Below are 20562 nucleotides of genomic sequence, written 5' to 3' on the forward strand. Positions count from 1 at the left end.
TCTCGTACAATTAACATTTGAGAAAAATTACATTGAACCGTACAACAAATGTCTTTTTCAATTCTAAATTTTTTTCATTTGTATCACATTAAACAATTTCATCGAAAAATGTATTCTTTTACAAGATTTATGACTCATGGTTAAGTAGAAAAATATAGAGATCTAAAAAATTGTTGCTCCGATTCATTCCAAAATGATTTCACAATGAGGGACCCTATTAGAAATTTCCCACTATAGTAATCATTTCTTAATTATAACAATAATATCAATTATTTCCTACTATAGTGATTGGTATGATTGATCGATTACACCCTACATCTTGTAGGCAATCATAAACAATGTTGTAAACATCATATCGCGACGCTACATCACACATTTGTCCGGTGAAAACATTATATGATCGGTTACAAGTTATATGCTTGTACAGCTACTTGAATTGATAGTCTCTCACACAATCTTAATAACATGACTTTAAGCTGGTAACTCATCTAGTCGATCCTTTTACAGATATTACCACTTTTTCTTCGCAATCAATTCTCTTTAACTTCAATGACGCAAATATTGCGTAAGAGTATAAAGTCCTTCGAGTTATCATCAGTAGCTACTGTAGAACTAGTGGAACCTATTGGGTTTTCTGTTAAGCAGTTTGCACTTAAATCAGCATTAACAACTCCTTTGGTAATTACTTTTCCGCCTTATAAAAATTAAAACACAGATTCCGCTCCAACATTTTGCTATGTTATTAAGAAAGATTATTAAATCTAGATATAACAGCAATCAATTTATACCAAAATACACCGTCGGATCGATCAATTAGGCTTTACACTGTGGTAAAATGTAATTTGCAATTTGAGTACTTCCTCAAGAATTGCCCTAAGGTTAATAGCAAATCTGATACTCAACATTTGATACTCAAACTAACTATCGAATGTTCTGTGAAATATTAGTCTTATAGTTATTTCCACTAATAATAGTAGTAGTAGTTCCGATATTTATCCTACATCTCCACCTTCGTCGAACTGTTATTCCAAATGTCTTCAATTCTGATCGTCATAAGCAACTATAAATTTTATTACAATTGACTTTGTACTTTTAACTGTGTATAAATGTTCGTTGAAAAGTAAGTATCTTGAATATGATATATTTCTAATTTAAGCAAAAAGAAACGTTAAAAAGATCGTGTTGAAAATTACCACACTGTGCAGGCGTCGTTGAGCTAGTCGAGTTCATTCCTGAGGCTTTGTTAAACGGGATTGGTACCGAACCCATGGGACACGCTGGCCTCGAAGATCTCTATTATGTCAAAGCGGGACGAAATGAGCTTCTTGGGACTTCCCTTCGATTCATTCCAGTTCGAAAAACCGGCCGCTCAATAGAAATCATTTCGCCTTGGCCGTGCCAACAACTTTACAACTGGGATTTCCTCTCTTATGGCTTGATTCAAGTTTCGAAAATTTCCATATGATAAAGAAATTTTTTCCATAAGGTTATTTCAGCGAACAAATTAACACAAAATCATAGAGTCCATGGAAAGGAAAGTTTACATTGATATTCTCCATAATATGTTATATAGCGCAGATACTCTGATGTATGAACACCATTTTGAGCCTATTGAAATATAAAATTGTGCGAAAGCCAAAAAGAAGAAATATGCTTTCGAATCCGTTATAACAAAACTATTCGTTCTATTGAAATGTATTTTACTATGAATAAAACATAGGATAGACTATTGAAAAAAGATATTAGTTTTATGTATACATTTAAACACGAGAGGAGAGAGCAGCGTTATTTCATCTGTGTCGTGATAAGCATAACATCCTAGCGCTAGTAATTTTTGTAGTAACACTAACTGAATATTAAAAACTGACCACTAATATTAAAATAATTTTTAAAACTGTACCAATTTTTACTATTTTTATTCTATAAAATATAATTTTTTCTAAAGTCAATTACGTAGGTACAACAGAATATCGTTTCTGATATATAGTGATTAGTGATAATGGTTCTGAACATTGTAAAATATTGTATGTTTGTTGTTCCATAATAACTTCACTATTTTTCACATTACTTTTAATCAGTCATATTCGATTCATTGTAGAAAATTTTTCGAAACATTTTACTTGACAATATGGTTTCCAGTCGACTGAATTGTTTCGAGGACTCCTTGGTTCTATGTTTTTCGATACTATTTCCATGATTAATTCCACGACCATTAACTTACAAGTAGGGTGCCCAGGCTGTTCAACCAACATTTCATTACAAAAGATATTATGTACATTGTAATGAATATAAATGTAAATGCTGCTAAATATATATTTTTTAAAGTAGTTAAATATCTATACTTACAATAAATATAAAGCTGTAATGAACTTTCTGAAGATATAATAAGTCAGGAATCTTGTTTTCGTTGATCAAGACGGCAACAATATTGAAATTTCGAATGCGCCTCGGCTGACAACGATTGATAAACTGGACATTCCATATCAGCGCACACCTTTTCTTGGTGTCCATGACAAACGCCGTCGCAGATACATTGGAAGCGAGCGATTCGTATGATATGAAGATCTCCAACGTTTGTGAATGTATAATAATTTCCAGTTTTTAATTCCAATAATTCGTCTTCATCGTTAATATTTAAGAAGAATAAATTCGTATTGTTTTCAGCTAAAACACGACCAGGTAGAATTGCGGCGTATTTGTTTCTTACACCTTTCAGTTCCAGCATTTCTTTTTGCGCTTCCTGTAAAGAAATAGTGGAAATTAATTTGTCATATGTAAAAAACGTTTTAAAACTTCCAAATTATTAAGCTTTTTCTTCAAGTTGATACTATAAACAAGAAAATGTAAACTCTTCTTAATACATGAAATTGAAACCGATCTCAAATCATATTCGACCAAAGATTTTGTACTTAGCTTTATATTTACACAGAACGTACACGAAATAAGTAAGTTTTGGTTGTAGATCAACGTAAATGCTGAATGCTTAATTAAATAGTAAATTTAAAAAACAAGACCAAGCGCTTATTAACGAATATTAACGATACTACGCGTGTATGATATTAAAACTTCGTTGTTTTGAAATATTAAATTAATTAAAAATTGGCTACATTGTCCTTGTGATATAAATCCACTGATGCCTAAAATATTTAAATTATATATTTTAAAATCCTCCATGTCGAATATCGACATAAATCTCGAACTTTAAACTATGTGATACATAAAACAACAAATTTACCGCTATTTTACTTTCGAAGCGTCTTTCCTCCTTAAGTTTCCACCACTTCGTGTACGCACTTTGATACATACTCTGTGCTTTCTCAAATTCTGGATAAACATTGGTGCCCAAGCTGTTATATCCAAACGCGCCAACTGCTTCAGTGTTACCATCTTTCCCGTAGGAGCTGCCACCCAAGAACCAAACAGTGTACTCTCTCAAAATTGGATACTGCTGCGTACGCAAATACCAATATAACGAGAAATATAGCGCTAACTCCTGATTTGGTCCACCTTGTCCAGGTTTGGAGCAAAGATTAACAGTTGGTCGCCCTCCCAACAGAAGGCACATTCCCAAACCCCATTTATCTTTTGCAGGGAATATTTCCTGCACCTTTTCATCGGTTAGAGGACAAATAGGACTGTCTCTCATCTCTAGGAACATCTCCAATTTATTAATTTTTCCCTCAACAGCCAAAATCATCAACGATGTAATTTTAACGTATTCACGAGCGAATTCTTGGATATCCCCTAAACAGGTTGAATTCAGTTTCACTGGAAACAAGCCTTTCTTGAACGCTTCTGTAGCCATACACTCCATGGCGTCTGCGTTACAGGCTATCACGTATCTATGAACAAACTTGTAATGTTTATCTGCGTCCAATTGCTTATCAGCGGCCATCGCCCATGGAACTGTTTCTTCTATCAAGTCTCGCACGCTTAAGGATACTCTATCCAAAAGTTTGTATTTTTCTAACACGGCGAGAGCTTTCTCGCCTTTTGGATCATACACGCATGGTCCACCTGAGAGTTGGGACATCGGCTCGGCGGAAACGTCTGACGTGATTAGAGTTATAACTCTCGCTGGGTAGGCCATCCGGGCTAAGTCGCCACCTAAAATTATTACAATTATTTTTGCGTATACATATTTATATATTTATTGGGATTATCTTTATAAATTGTGTATGACGTTTCGAGAATATTTTTATTAAATCTTTTGCGTTTGATTAAAAAATGAGAAGATAGTTTAGATATACATTGGGCATATTTTCAGACATTTCTTTCTTTTTTCATAGCTTCTTAGGTAGGAAGATATTTAACAGTTAGATTTAAAATTTTGGAACTTACAAGCTATTATCTACTGCAGATATATTTTATTCTAGAATTAACACTAATCAGTATACATTTAATTCTATAATTGTTATTAAAATGAATATTAATCTTTATGTAACTATAATCGTAAAAGTATGAATTTGCGTAGATTTTCACTGTCATAAACAATAGATAGGTTTCCTTATTTTTCTTGCCTCTAATCGCAGAAAGCTTGTTTCTCACGGTATTTATCTCTTCCGGAGTAGCGTCTGCAGCTTTCAATCTGTTCAATACCCTGAGCTTGTCCCTCAACGTGATAGTTTCTCGCGGCAGACAAAGAAGATCGTCGATCCCTTGCGAGAGCATGACAATCAGCAAATCTTTTTTCTTCAATTTCTTACAGTAATTTAGAATTCTTCTAGTTTCTATCACGGACTTTTCGTCTGGTTGCCCATCAGTTCCAGCTTCAACGTACGAAATACGACTATCTAAGGGAGGGAACGCTTCCGGATAGCTCCACATCATGAAAATTGATTTTCGTGGCACCACCATCCAACCTTTCTTTAAGTGTTTGCCTACGACTCGTTCGAACGCCGCACTCATCGTCACTGCTTCTTTCCCCCAACCAACCATATGTAAATTATTTTTCAATCTATATCTAACGCCTTTGATCGACAAAATTGATCGGCCGTCGTATTTTATTTTCTCTGGTATTATCATGGATGTGTATACACACCTTATACCAGTCTCAGCGATTTGGCTTAAGTCATCACGAATCTGTAACGAGACAAACATAAGCATCCTATGTAACATTTCTTCGCAGTATTATAATTATCGTTAAAATTTTATACGCAAGCCGATTTCATGAACTTTTATTCAGTGTAATAATATTACAGCTTCTATCGATTTATACTTTCTGTAAATAATACATTTTTCCATTGCTAACTATGTACATCGAAGGTATTTTCGTCTATTTTAATGTATAAATATAATAAACGAGCGCTGAGCAAACTAGAATATTTTCTGTGAGAAAATTCAAAATTCATTACGGCATATTTGACGGAATATTTCATAGCGAGAAGATAAATATACGTGAAAGTCCGTTAAAAAGTTGGGATAATAATAATTATAAAATCTTACAGGCACGTTCCTGTCGAATTTTTTATTCAGTCCTCGTTTGATTATATTCATATTTATATTCGTTATTTTGAATTATATCCTATGCGTATTACTCAAACCTATGATAATCCTCTTAATGCAAAATATCTTGATAAAAAACAATACTTTTTAATTATCAGCATTACGATACAATATTACGATACAGCATTAAAAATGATATAAGTTTCGATGAAATAAAACTTTACGCTATAACGCAATGATTCGTCTAAAAAATAGCATGTAGTAATATGCGCAAAACCTGTAACATAATCTTTTCACTTCCTGTTTTGTGGGCATCTCTAATCGCTTTCTGTTCCTCCCTTTCCCTTTTATCAGTACGTGCATTTTGTATGGCTATTTTATTATTTCTTCTTCTCTCCAATGAACGTTTAACTTCGTCTATTTTTGTTTGTCTCTTCGCTTGTATCTTTGCGACTCTTTTGGCTCTTTCTTCTTCTAAAACCGGATCGATGTATGATGGCCTTCGTTTTTTTGTTTTTCGGTACTTTGGAGCTTTCTGTCTGGCAGTCATATTTATTGCAAAACACTACTACATTACAGCTTAATTTTATCGTATCTACATTTTGGTAATATTACATTTTTGATGAAATTTAGAAGTGTGATTAGGTTATTGTACCCATGTTTGCACCGATGTTTAGTGAACTCAGCTATTATTTCTGAATAAAATCAACAAATTTTAACTATCGATAAAATATCATCATAGACTAAACACGCGATTCTTTTTCGTACCTCATGATCTCATGTCACATGCGACGTTATCGATTCAGTAGAATAAGAATAGACTTGTCTTGATGTCACATTAATGGGAACCTTGCGTATCAGATTCTGAAATACCGACGTAGTAGAAAACCAGAATGTTCCTTACCACCGTATAGAGGGCAAGGTAACCCTCAAAACGTGGACACGAAAAAGCAATGAATATCGCTTCTATTCCATCCCTCGTCGCTAATTTACTACATGGTGTTATCTACAAACGGTAAGTCGCATGCTTGTTGTTTTTCCAGTTACTAACAGTTTCCAGTTACTAGTTAAGCGTTAGATAGGCCACCATAGGGTTTTAGTCGGTAAGAGTCCGACATTACCCCGCCGCTTCCTAAAAGAGTGGCGGGGTGTCCATGAGGATTTCCCCACGTAAAAAAAAAAAAAGTAGGACATAACATCGGCACCAGTGATTGCTTTTATCTTTTCGCGCCATCAATATTTCAAATACGAATATTCGAAAAATTATACAGTGACAAGCATAGGAACAAGAAAAATTCTTGCACTACATTGAATTTAATTTAGTTTGTAATTACTACTTGAAATAAACTTTAAATGCCGTCTTATATTTATAACGCTTTAAAATTTGTAAATCCTATTACAAAAAAGAAAAAAGAATAAAAGCAAAAAAGAAACATTTCAAATATGAAATATTACATAATAACGTAAAGTAGTAAATGCGAGTAACTTTTTGCCTATTTATACGCTCGCCACTTTATGTCTGTTCTGTTCTCCCTCCACATTCTAAGCATTGTTATCACGAGACAAAGATTTATGAGACGTAACTATGATACGTAACAGTACAATTCGTTCAAACCAAGTTACTCATTTGCATGTTTCACGTTAATATTAGTACGAAGTACACTGATCTTATAAGTCTATTATATCTTCAATAAGTTATTAATAATATGATATTACTAATAAATTATTATAAATTAATAAGCTCTAACTTTTGAAATCGACATATTCGTGGCATATTGAAAGAAATTGTACATTTAAATTCATCTATATCAATTATAGATAATATATTTTCAATGTATTTTCTAATTTAAATTATTAAACAGTCTTCATTATTATATTCCATAAACAATATGTACAAATATCTGATCCACTATTTACAAAGCAGTTGAATCATATTGATATTATTTGAAATATTATAATTTATATGATACCAACCACTTGCACAAATCGCGAATTCGGTGTAATTTTATGAAACCTAATATTTTCGAATTACTTGAAGATGTTTAAAAGTTGAAAGTTTTCCACGTGTTTCCCTCTTATAGGTTGCTTCTACATACTATCGTATAGGTCATGAACATGAAATTTATCAGTAACTGACTGACAGAAATAAATATAATTAACTAACGAAGTTAGTGTAAAGCAGTTGTGCTTTCGTAAGACTTGAAAAGGTCGGATTAATAGACACTCGTTTCGATGATTAATGGAATAAAGACTACCACTAGATTCAACTAAGACCAACTAGCAATGTCAAGCGGAAAATTGCTGCCATTTATCATAAGAAATCACTCGGGTGATATTTCAATGAACAGGAATTGTGGGTCAGTTTTCTCAGTAGTAATATTCGTTGGCAATAGGCAGCGCAGCTTCGGAAAACTCGACTAAATCGTCTCTGACTCTGAACAAAAACTTACATCACTCGTTACGTCTGTTAAAAGGCTAATTCGCTAACGTAACATAGTATTAAAACTGCGCAAACCTATTACCCGAGTATAAGTTAGATGAAACTAATGGCAAAATCCAAGGTTTCTTCTAAAATCGAATACACGTGTAAGTTTTTTCTTATTATTATTTAATTTGTACTTTACAATTTGTCCAGCTGGACATTTGGTAAATTTTTCAAACTTAATTGCTAAATAACATGTGGATGGCTACCCCCAGCGGGATACTATCATGTGTAAGTTGAGACGCAGTAACTAAAAGTATCTATTAAAAAGATTTTAAGAAACAATTATCTATCTACTTTTAATAAATATAATATTTAAATAAATATATATCGCAGTTAATGGATTTCCAATAAAATAAGCGACGATTTTTGTTTCAAATAAAATTTATTTCGATTATTTTCAAATATTTCCTTCGTTGTAAATCGATGATAATTATTAATATATTCTTTGATCTATTACTTAATTATCAGCTGATAATTCGAAACATTTTAGAATTTTTTTTATTTAGAAAGAACAAAAATTATGAACACTTTCTTCGTTTATGAGCTAAAGTAAAGATTGGCTGCTTGTTGACTTTAAATGCCAAGCATCTCAAAGCATAGCCTTGTTCTTTCATTCATACTCATTCGTTGCGTTTATTTGCGAACTGAGTTTAGGAAATTCCAGAGATGAAAACTTGCCACGTATTCGTTCGTATCGAGTTTACAGATTCGTATGTGTCAGTATTAACAACATTGAGATACATCAATTTTTGTTATTTGACGGCTGGAAACTTCATTAACATCGTAATTGTTCTAATCCTCAATACATAAAAATCCAACCTTCGCTTTAGCTCATAAACGAAGAAGGTTTTCATAACTTTTATTCTTTCTAAATAAAAAAAATTGTTTTGATAAGGCCTGATACAAATTAAAAGATACAAATTAAACATATTTAATGAGACTAACTTCATTACTAGCTATATATTTAAGGTGACTACTCATGCTATTCGAACTGCAGACTCGTACTTATTATTTGTTATTTTCTCGTATTTATTTTCAGCATGAGTCATTCAGTGATTCGAAGTAATGATATAGCACTTGAGTGTACGAGTTGAAGAATAAACGTTTTATAAAGTGCCCTGTACGCCAGCTGCACTTCCACGTGTTAAAATGAAACATAAAGACCCACGTGTTAATATGAAAACACAAACTTAAAAAAGATTCAGAGCAAAATTTAAGATAAATTTTAGAAACTATATGTCTTTATAAAATCTTTATATTTTATATTTATATATATATAAATCAATATAAAATCAATATAAATCAATATAAAAATTAGTGTTATTAATTGTAATAACAGTTATCGCAATTGAGTAAATGATTTTAATTTATGTGCGTGTTCGAGTTTATGTGAATTAAAGCAAATTAATGAAAAACCATCCAATCTTATTGTACTAAGTAAATAAAATACGAGTTTAATATGAATTAAATAGAAAATTACATTTCTCTTAATTTCAGTATCGTATGAAAAATATAGTGTGTAGAAAAATGTTATGTTACTTGTATACGTAAAAATGTCAACATAAATAAGAGAACCATTATCTTTACCTTAAACCAAATTGTTCTAAGAAATCAGCGGAGGAATATTATAACTTGTCTTTTTAACGAATGCACATAAAAATCTATGTTACTAATCGAATAGAACTCGAAAGAACTGCTTCAGGTGTTTGACAATTTACTGATGCTTTCAACTAACCGACTAAAAAGTATTTGAAAATTCAATGAATTTAAACAGCTAAGCTTCATCGAATCGCTATGTTTGCAAAGCAAAACAAGCAGAATGACTACAATCACAATCTTTTTTTAATCAACACTTTACGCTAACTGTAACTTTTATTATTTGTGTTTCAAAGTACGTATAAATATTGCAAAAACATAAGTGCAAAATATCACTGAAAGAGACTTCGTAGTTTGTTTATACCAAAGAAGTCGCAAAATAGAATTGGCTCTAAGAGAAGAGCGTATGCTACTGTGCAAATATCCTAAAATAAATTATACATCAGCTACATAAGCTAAAACACCAGACTATGCAGATTGAAACGAAGTTTCAAATGAATATAATCAAATATCATTACTATTGAAAAACAATATTAAATAAAATTATTGTATCATACAAGATCATTGTAGTCGTTAGATTATGCAATATTTCATATTTGCATTAATTCAGTAATTAATGTACAAACAGATAATAAATATCATTTTCCGAAATATTTGTTTGAAGAAATATTATCCTTTATTATTATACAGTAATTCCATATAATATCATATTTAAAAATGAACCACCTGCTCCGTTTAAAAATAAACATACATATTCAATTTAGATCAAATTACCAAACGGATATAACCCGATCTTTGTATCCTCATTCAGCAATCCATTAAAAATTCATTGACCGTGTGTTCGAAAGAAAATCTTTGGGTTCTGTACAGAAGAGCAATTCAAAGAGTAGAAAGCAGCGAAGTACTTGACTAGATGATCGTCACGTGCGAAACGTGACTGTCTGCTGATGTTGTCGAAACACGTGACCATGCTCAGCTATATATCTATTTAATAATCAGAACGAAAACCGAGTGCACTGTCTCATCGTTTCAACATTATCAAACTGTTCCCTCCCCTTGTACGATCCGTCGTCCCGTATCGATCTACACGAATAGTGTCAATAAGGAGCCATCAGATCCATTTACACGCGTTTATGCAGGACATGTCTTGTTGTAACGTGTCTAATATTAGCCTCAATCAGAGCCAATAAAGGAGAAAATAGCGCGACACGAGTACGCGCTATTATTTATCGTACGTAACGTACACGTGACGCGATTCTTCGTCAATATATAAAGGTATTTTGATCTTGAACGGAATTACATACCAAGCAGACATCCTCCAGAGCACGAACCATCGTCAGAGAACTTCGTGCTCTTTGATTTTATTCCTCGTAAGCTACATTCCATTTTCTGCTCATATATCAGCGCCGTATCTAACGTCGCGGACGTTAATTATATTCGCGGACATTTTACCGTAAACAACTGTAAAACCAAGTCATTCGTCGCGTAGGTATAAAAGGAAGAAGTAGGAGGAAACTTCCGTATCTTCGGAGCTGCTGAGAAACGAAGGTATCCAAAAGCTCTACGTTCGGTGAGCTCAGTTAGAGGTAGTTTCAGAGAAGCTTAAGAATATTAGAAAAACTGGGATAAATCAAGAAATACATCGAGAATAAAAGAATCGGGGATATCGAGAAAGAATTTTGAAGAAATCGATCGACGAAGATATCAAGAAGCTACTTTCGATAAATCTACATATTTATAAAAGATCTACCTAGTCTTCGGATTTCAGAGAAACTTAAGAATAAATTAAGAAAATTTGAAAAAGTCAAACAACGAAAATATCAGAACTCCACGTTCAATAAAATTACAAATACTCTTCGGGGAAGTTGAAGAAGAAATGCGTAATCCAAGCACGCAGAAGATTCTCAAAGACGAAGAATGTTTCGAGATAATTCGTAAAAAACTTCACAAGGACTCGATGGAGGATTTCTCGCTGATAACTTACGAAGTAGTCCCTATAGACGAGGTAAACGGTTTCATGGGCCAATATTTTACTTTAAAAGCTACCGTAGCCTCGCCGCAATCGCCACTAGAAACAAAGAATATCAATTTCTTCACGAAACTACCGCCACCAATAACAAGTCCGCAGTACGATTTTATCCAACAATATGGTACATTCAAGAAGGAAGTTGCTCTTTATACGACAGTTTTCCCGGAGGTGTTAGATGGTCTGGATAAAAGATATATTCCAGAGTGCTTCCTTGGTTTAGAAGATGACGTAATTGTTCTAGAAGATATGGCCCACAGTGGCTACGAAATGCCCGATAAATATAAACCGTTTGATTTCGAACACTGCAAGATTTTGATGAAAACTCTGGCAAGATTTCACGCGAAGTCTTTGATTTTCGAAGAATTGTACCAGAAGAGTCTGCACGACGAGTTCTCTCATTGCATGCAAGAGACACTTTGGCCTTTGACGGATGGCAGAGCTAAAGCAATGTTCGACGCTGCTGTAAAAGGCATCGTTTCCCTGATAGACTTGATACCAAACTTGGATGAGGATCAGAAGAAGACGTTTAGCACAAAGGTTACTGACTTGTGCGTCGATCATGCGAATAAATTGCTGCCATCGATGAAACACAAGAATGTACTATGCCACGGAGATCTTTGGGCGAATAACATCTTGTTTAAATATGACATCGACGAGAAGCCTGCGGAGTGCTGTCTTATCGACTTTCAACTTGCAAGGTAATCGAGAGATATATTTTTATAAAAATAATGGAAAGGATTTAATACAGTGGTTGCAAAAGGTATTCGTAGATGAAATTCCTTTTTAAGTTAGTGTTAGTTAGTATCTTTAAGCAGAGTATTTTTACATACAAGAATCAAATCTTAACGCATCAATTTCTTTCTCCTATTTTTCTTAAATATTTATCTTTCTTTCCTTAAATTAGATTCAAAATTTTTATTAAGAATTTATTAGTATACAGATGTAATAATAAATGTAGTCGTATATAAATTATAAATACTTTTTGCAACTACTATGTATAAAACAATGAATAATATATTATTCTAATCATTTGTAATGTATCAGTATATATTATTTCTGATTGATAAATTAATTTTCATATATGAATCTCTCGGGTGTTGATTACAATTCCACCTTTTAAATTCTAAATTTTATTACTCAGACAAACAATTAACAACATAAAGGGCATACTTTCATAAATTTATTTATCAAAGTCCAAGGTAAATAAAAAAAAATATATTTGTGATCTTCTCTGCATATCGATGCATATTATGAAATTGATTACCATAACTTCATATAGTGATTCAAGTGATCAACAGTGATTCATATAAAGTGAAACGCAAATAAAACTAGATCAAAGTATGACAGACATTAATATACCTGGTTTGGATAAATAAGAAAGTGTCACAACTCATAACTCACACTTACAAAATGTATAAAAACGTTCGGGTGAAGTTCGTTAAAAGGTTCATCATATTTGTACATGCTTAAAGTAAAAAAAAAATATATTTATAACCAATACCAATACCAATAAACGTAAAAAGGGGTGATCTAAAATTAATTGTAATTCTTGCACACAACTTCATTATCTTACCATTATACTAAAATATCGCACTTCGTTCGAAAATTAAATCTCTTAACACAGCAATTTCTTTCTTCTCTTTTTTCAAATACCTGTTTCTCTTTTCTTAAATTAAATTGCATATTAAATATTATTGTTGCAGATACAATCCTCCGGCCCACGATATCCTATGTTTCCTTCAATTCACGACAACACGGGAACTCCGCGAAAAACACAGCGAAGAATTATTCAAGATCTACCACGAGTCAATGGCGAAAGCTCTGGAAGAAGCTGGCTTAGACATTTCCACCATCTTCCCTTGGACCGATTTTTCCGCATCCATCGAAGATTTACGAATTATGTGTATCACACACGGTGTCTTAAACATTCCAATCATGTTATTAGAACCTCGAGCCGCTAGCAAATACTTCTCAGCCGAACCAGAACTTTTGGAGAACATTCTATATGTAGACAGAACGCCTTTGGTTTGCAAGCAGGTAGAAGATGTACCTCAATACAGAGACAGAATGATGGACGCTTTGCTAGAATTGTACGACCACGTAGCTGGTTAAAGAAACAAAATTTGATCAGATTGAATCGACATAACGGATATTAGAACTTCTATTCACTGTAGGCATCAGAGACACAACGCACCAACATTAGTCGCTAACTTGGAAAGTAAGCGGCGAGCACAGCGAAAGGTAGCTCCGAAAATTGGTAATATCGACCAATTCCATGCAACTCATTCGTATAATGCGGTAGGCATAATTACGGTGGCTTTTTTTTAACATTTCGCAGCTTTACTTTGATTTAATTCGAATAAACATTTGCTTAATTTAGTAGAGAATTATTTAATTAAAGAGATTACAGGAAAATTTTATTAATACGAGTGATTTCATTGTTCTGGAAGCTTAAATAATGCGGTAGGAATGATTTGGTGGTTTCTGAATTTTTATAATTTAACATTCATATGAACTTGATATTTTGCTAGAAAACGGATTATATGCGTATTAACCAATTTAATAGAATTCATTCCCTATTTGAAAAAGATATTATCAATACGAATCATCCTATTGATGCTCCTTGAAGCTTAAATAATAATAAAGGTAGAAATAATCAAGGTGGTTTTTATAGTTCTGTATTGACACGGCTTTAATTTGCCTCGTGGAAGAACGAGGAATATTAGAAGAACGTTTGTTGGTACAGGACGAGCAAAGATTATCTAGTACTTACTTTGTTTCGTATAACTAAAACATAGCTATGATTACACATATTTCGTTGATTCTAAATTTTGAAATGGGTATTTAGTTGCTGATGTTCGTCGTAAAAAATTATTTTATTATTGTACAGATAAGGTATTAATAAACAGTAATAACTACATAGTTCTTATCTCTTAAAATAAAATTAATATTAATAAACAAGATTTAATGAGTACGTTATTAGACAATCAGCACTAATCATCGATAGCCAAATTATCAGATAAAAGCTTAGTTTTACATTTAATGCAGAGATCTGAGGTTGTAATTGTTTTTATTGTAAGAATAATTATCGTTATTGAAATAAATAAAACTTGATACCAAATTGTGTTTCATTTTTGTATCTATTCGCTGCTAATTATGTACCTGTTATAAAAAAATAGTCAGAACGTAATTTATATTAAAAAAGTTAAAAACAATAGCTACATAAATTTAAAAAAATTCATAATTTCATATAAGTCAAATTTATTCCACTCTTGAAATTTGTCTGTGCAAAATCTACCTCCTATTATGTTATTCTTCAATTCTCCTGTATTCTTATACGAAGTTTAAGAATAATATCACGATTTTTGGTCTCCCATTTAGATATTAAAAAATGTTAAAATATTTAAAACAATATATGTTATCAAAAAGTGTACACTACACGGTTTGTATATATATATTTTCTCTCTTATATTAATTATAATAAGGTAAATTTCATACGTCACAACACACTGGATATAAAGAAACACCAAAGCTTACTTTTATGTATATAATTATTTATATCATCAATTATAATGAATATATAGTTATGTACAATATTGAATCTCATTCTTTAACAATAACATCAACAACATGATTAAACAACGTTCCTCATTGGTACACAAATTGTAAATGTACAGATAAAAAAGCATTAGATGAGGTCAATGAGGCATCGAAGGTGGCGTACGCTCAGCGCGCCTTAATTTTCTTTTTTTCTTCTCTTTATACATTTTATAATTCCCATATATATATTTCGAATCATTTTTGGTATTTTGTTCGATTTGTTTTTATTCCTCTTCTTTTTCCCTCCTGGTTTTTTTTCACATTTTTTTAGGTTCTTTTTTAACGTTAATTATATATACTTCGTTTAGATACACACGTCTCACATACACACAAATGCGCCACGTGTATCCGTGCGACGCACGAAAATACGATTACGGGTGATGATATCGATTGAATCGGTGCATGATTTAATTATTAAAGAGAGTGCATGAATAATTTGTATCTCGCGAGCAGCCAGGCACGAGTTCCTACCTTGTAAGAGTGAATCGAGTAATATTTAAAATAACAATCGTCTATTTTTCGTACGTGAAAGGTCAAACTAAAATTAACGGCCGTATTTTATAATTAATAAAGAAGAAACAAAAAGAAAAAGAAATAAGAAAGGAAAGTCAAAATTCGAAAGGATGTTCACTCGTTTGTCAAGTAAAATTCATCTGCCTGGCTAAACCCACGCGACGCAAATCTCGACCAATCATCTAAAACTCTACACAAGGCTCCGACAAATTTCATTTTTTTTTCTTTTTTTTAATCACTTAACGAACGATTTCCACAAAATCTAACGCGCAAACTTTTGTTTCGTATATAATCGCATCAAGGCGAGGCAGGGTCACCGAGAGTCCTCCATCTTGATTTAACGCGATTCTACAAGCCGCTAACTTCCTCAAACAATTAGTATGAAAAATTGACTGCTGTGAACAAACATTTTTCCCCAAAACAATATTCGTTCGATTACGAATTGTAATTTGTTTCGTTTATTTTTCTAAAGTGCGTGTCTTAAACTCGTTTCTTAAAACACTGACGCTCCTCGAGAAATCGAATTTTACGAAATCAAATAAGTAACACTAAACTGTCTTTCGATTTTCGTTCTTTCCTTCGCACGTATTTTCATCAATATGCTGATGAAAAATTAAGCGATTCGTTTATAATTCTATACCCAGTCAGAGCTTTCGTTATCAGAGGATTCCTCGAAGATAAAAAGAAAAAGATGAAGAAAATACAGGATAGTCCATTCAGCGGAGGACGATAACGCACAAATGAATTTTTGTAATTGTTCAAATGAAAACGCGATTCTCTTTCGCTCTCCTAACTATTTACTCTTTTGACTCACTTCCAGCTTCTTTTAATCTCCGTCATTTGATTTTCTACAAATACTATTCTGAAATTTTGTTAAAACTATAATTTCAATTGCTTTATCATCTTTCACGATAGCGAATAAAATGAATTTGTACACAAATTAGAAAATAAACATATCTAGCATTCATATTTTTATAATTAATATAAAATAACGAGTTACGTATGTAAAAATTGTGAATTAATGAATTCGTGTGTCGTTAATTTCTTAAATAAAAAGTGCTCTTTTACTGCTTTAACAGTGGATACTCAAAATAAAAAAAGCTTCGTCCACTAAACGTTCACTGACTCAATTTTCACATCGAACAAACCAAATATATAGTATATATATATACTATACTGGGATAGCTCTTATCGTTTGATCTATCAAAATACAAAGAAAACTGAAAGCGTGTCAGTAACAGTAACAGTGCTCATCCCTGTTATAATCCTTAACATTACATTCGCAATCGATAAAAATAACGCATTAATTCCACATTAATAAAACATAGAAATTGATCGGCGTTTTCTCGCAGATCTACGTATACTAAAGTAATAGAAAAAAAAAGTGAAAAAAGATATTTGGAAATCAGGAGCAACGAATGACACTGATTGCGGCTGATGCTGCACATTGTTTAGTATTATCATTTATACATCGATCAAGCTATCCGATTCGCACGCCTCACCGGCCCTTCTCGCCTTAATCGAGCCATATATAGAAAGTTATATACAACGATATAACACGAACTGCAGTGGCAGTGAATAGTGCATATGGATATTGCAAACAGTAGCAATGGCGGTGGCGGCGGCGACTCGTAATCGCGATACACGGCAGCGTCTACCACAGCTACTTTGTGTTTTCTCTTGTCCCCGATAATAATCGAACCGCTTCGTCCCATTTGCACATATATTTCTCTTTTTTAATCGATTAATGGTTAGTCTGATTTTTCATTGAACGATCGAGCACGGTAATCTGATGTTTTTTTTACATATATTTTCAGCGTATATCGTATTTGGTCGGATCACGCGATACCTTCATCCTTTGTTTTTGCACTCGTCATACTTCCGCACGCGCGAATCGTTTCCCCTGGTTTCCTTTCCCTCTTTTTTTCATTCCGCTTCGTACTCTTCTTTCTTCCCACGTATGTGCATCATTTTCATCGATGTGATAATCGCTTTTCTTTTCTCTCGTGTGGATTTCCCTTATCTGTGTGTCACGCGCGTGCATGCGCGCGCGCGCATGCGAGACAGAAAGAAAGGATGCGCGCGTATCCGCGTGTGTATGCTTTGTGTCTGTGAATCCATACCAGATTTTTTTTGTGATTGTGTTGCCATATACATGCACTCGTACGTATCGTATGTGTATCATTACGTGTGCGTGTTTCAGTCATGGTTAGTGACAGAAAAAAGGGAGGGGCGGAGCGGGGGAAAGAGCAAGGAAGAAGTATTTGTGTATAGGTGTATCTGTGTATTTCCTTCCTTTGTTTTTATGTATGTATACCTTATTTGATCCGTCTTTGTTTTTTTGCTTCTTTACATACATACATATATATACATATACATGCATACAGACATATATACATACATACATACGTGTATACGTCTATGGATGTATGTACACATATGTACGTTCGTATGTACACACTCGTGTAGTTTCACAAAAATATATAAAAGAGAGTGTCTATGTATACATATATATGTGCATATATATCTGTAATGTATATATAGTCGTATCGATACATAGTCGATTAATACTCAAGTTGTGTGGAAAAAGGGTGTTTTTTTTTCTTTTATCGTTAAATTATTATATATTCACACATATACATACATACATACATGCATACATATATACATACATACAGACATACATACATACATCCACGCATGCATACGCGTTTATGTATAGAATCTGTACAAAGTGCTTGATTGAGATTTTTTATATCGTTAGCCGCAAAAGAAGACACTCAAGGTAAAGTTTACACGTAATCCTGCAGTCCTGTTCGCACCTATCTCTTGTCGTAACGATGCACGTTATCGTCTGCAAACTCTTCGGTCTAAAACTAAACGTACAGAGTGACTGTTACACCTATGACAGATTATAGCCCTTCCCTTAATCAAATATAAAGCGAAAACAAGAGAATATCATAACACATAGAAAGAAGAAGGAAGTGAAAAAATATCGTGACGTATATCTACACATTCACTTATACCTGTTCCATTGAATGCAAATATAAAATATAGTGCTTCGTATTAATCGTTTCTATTACTTCACATGTACAAATTAATATCTCGCAACCGCCTTTAAATAAATTGCTAGATCTACGTATTACTCGAGTACATGTCAATAATCTAGATATTTCACTTCTCTGATGAAAATTCATACCATTAAATATGATACTAACTTTCAGCTGCACAATACATAGGAAGTTACGAATCACATCGTAACGTGAAAGGTGTGCCATTTAAATTACTTCGTTTATGGAATAAGAATATTGTTTCTTATTCGCAAGGTAATTAAGAGAATCGTTTAATATAGAAACATAGAGGCACATTTGCAAAGAAAGTACGTAACCATAAGAAAAGTGAAATTATGTATCTTTATCGTCGGTATCCTTTCATTTTCCAAGTAAGAGCTATGATCTGTTCTAGTTACAGTTATCACCCTGTACATACGCATATACAGATACATGTACATATATGTATACATATTTCCATTTGCTCACAAGGCAAGATACAAAATCACGATACAGGAGACGAACACACGACTGTCTTGCAAAGTGAACAATGCATCTACATGAAAGGAACCAAAACGGTCCTGTCATTGCAGTTATATCTCAATCAATTGTTTCATATCTTCTATATCTTCCTCTTTCCTCCACGTTCCGCTTCTTTTTCTCTTTTTTTCCTTTTTGTCTTTGTTTTTATAGTTTACCGTCGAATGACAACATATTCACCTGTTCTGTACCTATTTACATATCCTGAATGAGCTACAGCGATGGTATACGTTAAGTCGCGAAGGCGATTACAATTCCTCAGCGATCAGCCTTGAAGATGTTCTCAAGCGTTTATAGTTAAGCTGTTTTGCTTCGCATTTGTTTTTTAAGTATTATTTCTTATCTTTTTTTTTTTGCTTGTTTTCTTCTATACTTCTGTATTCTCCTGAAAGCATAGGGCGTGGAATTATAATCACACACCGTTTTACGCTTCAGAATAAGCCCGTTCAGTCCTTATGCGGCCTTCAACATCGAAGACAATTAATAATTTCATGTCTTACGAAGATTTAGGAAGCTTAACGTGTAGCTACCCTCGGACCGTGTTTCATCATACCATATCCCGGTATCCCTTTGCCGTTTCTCTTCCTTTTTTTTATTTCCCTTGGCAGATTTTTATCCTTATCCTATCTTCTTCTTCTTCATTCGCTTCTTCTTCTTTCTTTCCTTCTTTCTTTATCACTTGATGTTGTATTCCTTCTTTTATTTATTACACAACCAAGCCTCAACGTAGAAATGTTTCCGGTCACGATGTGAAAATAAATCACGTTAGCGATAAATAACAAGGAACAGAGAAATCTGCGGACACTATTAGAGGGAAACCGAATTCAGCTATACGAGTATTGACGAAATATATCACTGGCGACACATAACCAGCAGAAAAAACGGACGTGTTGATGATTCGTTCTATGGACGGGGTTTTGCGATTAATTCGTTGAGGGCATCGTATTGTAATGCCAGCCAATGAAGACTACAAGTCGATTCAGTAGGGACGACGGGCGGCATGATGCGTTTCCTTTGCGTAATTATATGTAGGAATAAGGTCCGTCTGTGAGGGCGCTACACAGCAACAGTCAGGAGGCGTCATCCTTTCCCCGAGCTCCTCTGCTCGGCTTGTATTCCAGACCTGGATCGAATTGCATCAGCACGAAAACCTGCAGGTTATTCAGTAAAAAGATAATATTATCATTAAAATAATAACTTTTAATAACAAACTTTTATATCTTAATCGTAAATAATTAAAATAATAATCAATCGAATAGTATAATCGGGTGATATCGAATAATAGACATGGAAGCCCTTCGTAC

The 20562-nt window shown here is 33.3% G+C and overlaps 3 protein-coding genes across 52 annotated transcripts in view; 1 reads left to right on the top strand and 2 right to left on the bottom strand.

Annotated features, from left to right (window-relative positions):
• Positions 1-1888: 1888 nt before the first annotated feature.
• Positions 1889-6446, bottom strand: LOC126865486 (glycerate kinase-like). Its single transcript, XM_050618052.1, has 5 exons — positions 5723-6446; positions 4521-5082; positions 3236-4107; positions 2347-2740; positions 1889-2237 (listed from the first exon to the last, which is right to left on the bottom strand). The coding sequence occupies exons 1-4, from the start codon at positions 5993-5995 to the stop codon at positions 2390-2392; spliced, it is 2058 nt and encodes a 685-aa protein (XP_050474009.1). The 5' UTR covers positions 5996-6446; the 3' UTR covers positions 1889-2237; positions 2347-2389.
• A 4363-nt stretch (positions 6447-10809) lies between these two features.
• Positions 10810-14676, top strand: LOC126865491 (uncharacterized). Its single transcript, XM_050618061.1, has 2 exons — positions 10810-12253; positions 13259-14676. Exons 1-2 carry the CDS (start codon positions 11403-11405, stop codon positions 13665-13667), a joined length of 1260 nt encoding a protein of 419 aa, XP_050474018.1. The 5' UTR covers positions 10810-11402; the 3' UTR covers positions 13668-14676.
• A 412-nt stretch (positions 14677-15088) lies between these two features.
• Positions 15089-20562, bottom strand: part of LOC126865481 (calcium-activated potassium channel slowpoke) — a 108145-nt gene continuing 102671 nt past the window's right edge. For 33 of the 50 annotated variants that reach the window (XR_007689552.1, XR_007689553.1, XR_007689550.1 and 30 more), the window contains one exon: positions 20355-20409. Coding sequence is in view for 17 of the 50 variants with exons in the window: in XM_050618031.1 (XP_050473988.1) it covers positions 20329-20409 (81 nt within the window). In the remaining 33 variants the exon portion in view is untranslated. Of the gene's footprint in view, positions 20410-20562 lie in introns of all 50 variants that reach the window. The other 17 variants (XM_050618031.1, XM_050618026.1, XM_050618025.1 and 14 more) reach the window with 1 other exon arrangement.

The sequence above is a fragment of the Bombus huntii genome, chromosome 5 (assembly GCF_024542735.1).
Source record: "Bombus huntii isolate Logan2020A chromosome 5, iyBomHunt1.1, whole genome shotgun sequence".
Lineage (NCBI taxonomy): Eukaryota > Metazoa > Arthropoda > Insecta > Hymenoptera > Apidae > Bombus > Bombus huntii.

Coding starts and splice junctions, on each gene's coding strand:
- LOC126865491 (XM_050618061.1), top strand. CDS start 11,403: ATGCGTAATCCAAGCACGCAGAAGATTCTCAAAGACGAAGAATGTTTC. Junction 12,254..13,258: donor ATCGACTTTCAACTTGCAAG/GTAATCGAGAGA, acceptor TTATTGTTGCAG/ATACAATCCTCCGGCCCACG.
- LOC126865486 (XM_050618052.1), bottom strand. CDS start 5,995: ATGACTGCCAGACAGAAAGCTCCAAAGTACCGAAAAACAAAAAAACGA. Junction 5,083..5,722: donor GTGAAAAGATTATGTTACAG/GTTTTGCGCATA, acceptor GTCTCGTTACAG/ATTCGTGATGACTTAAGCCA. Junction 4,108..4,520: donor CAAGCTTTCTGCGATTAGAG/GCAAGAAAAATA, acceptor TAATAATTTTAG/GTGGCGACTTAGCCCGGATG.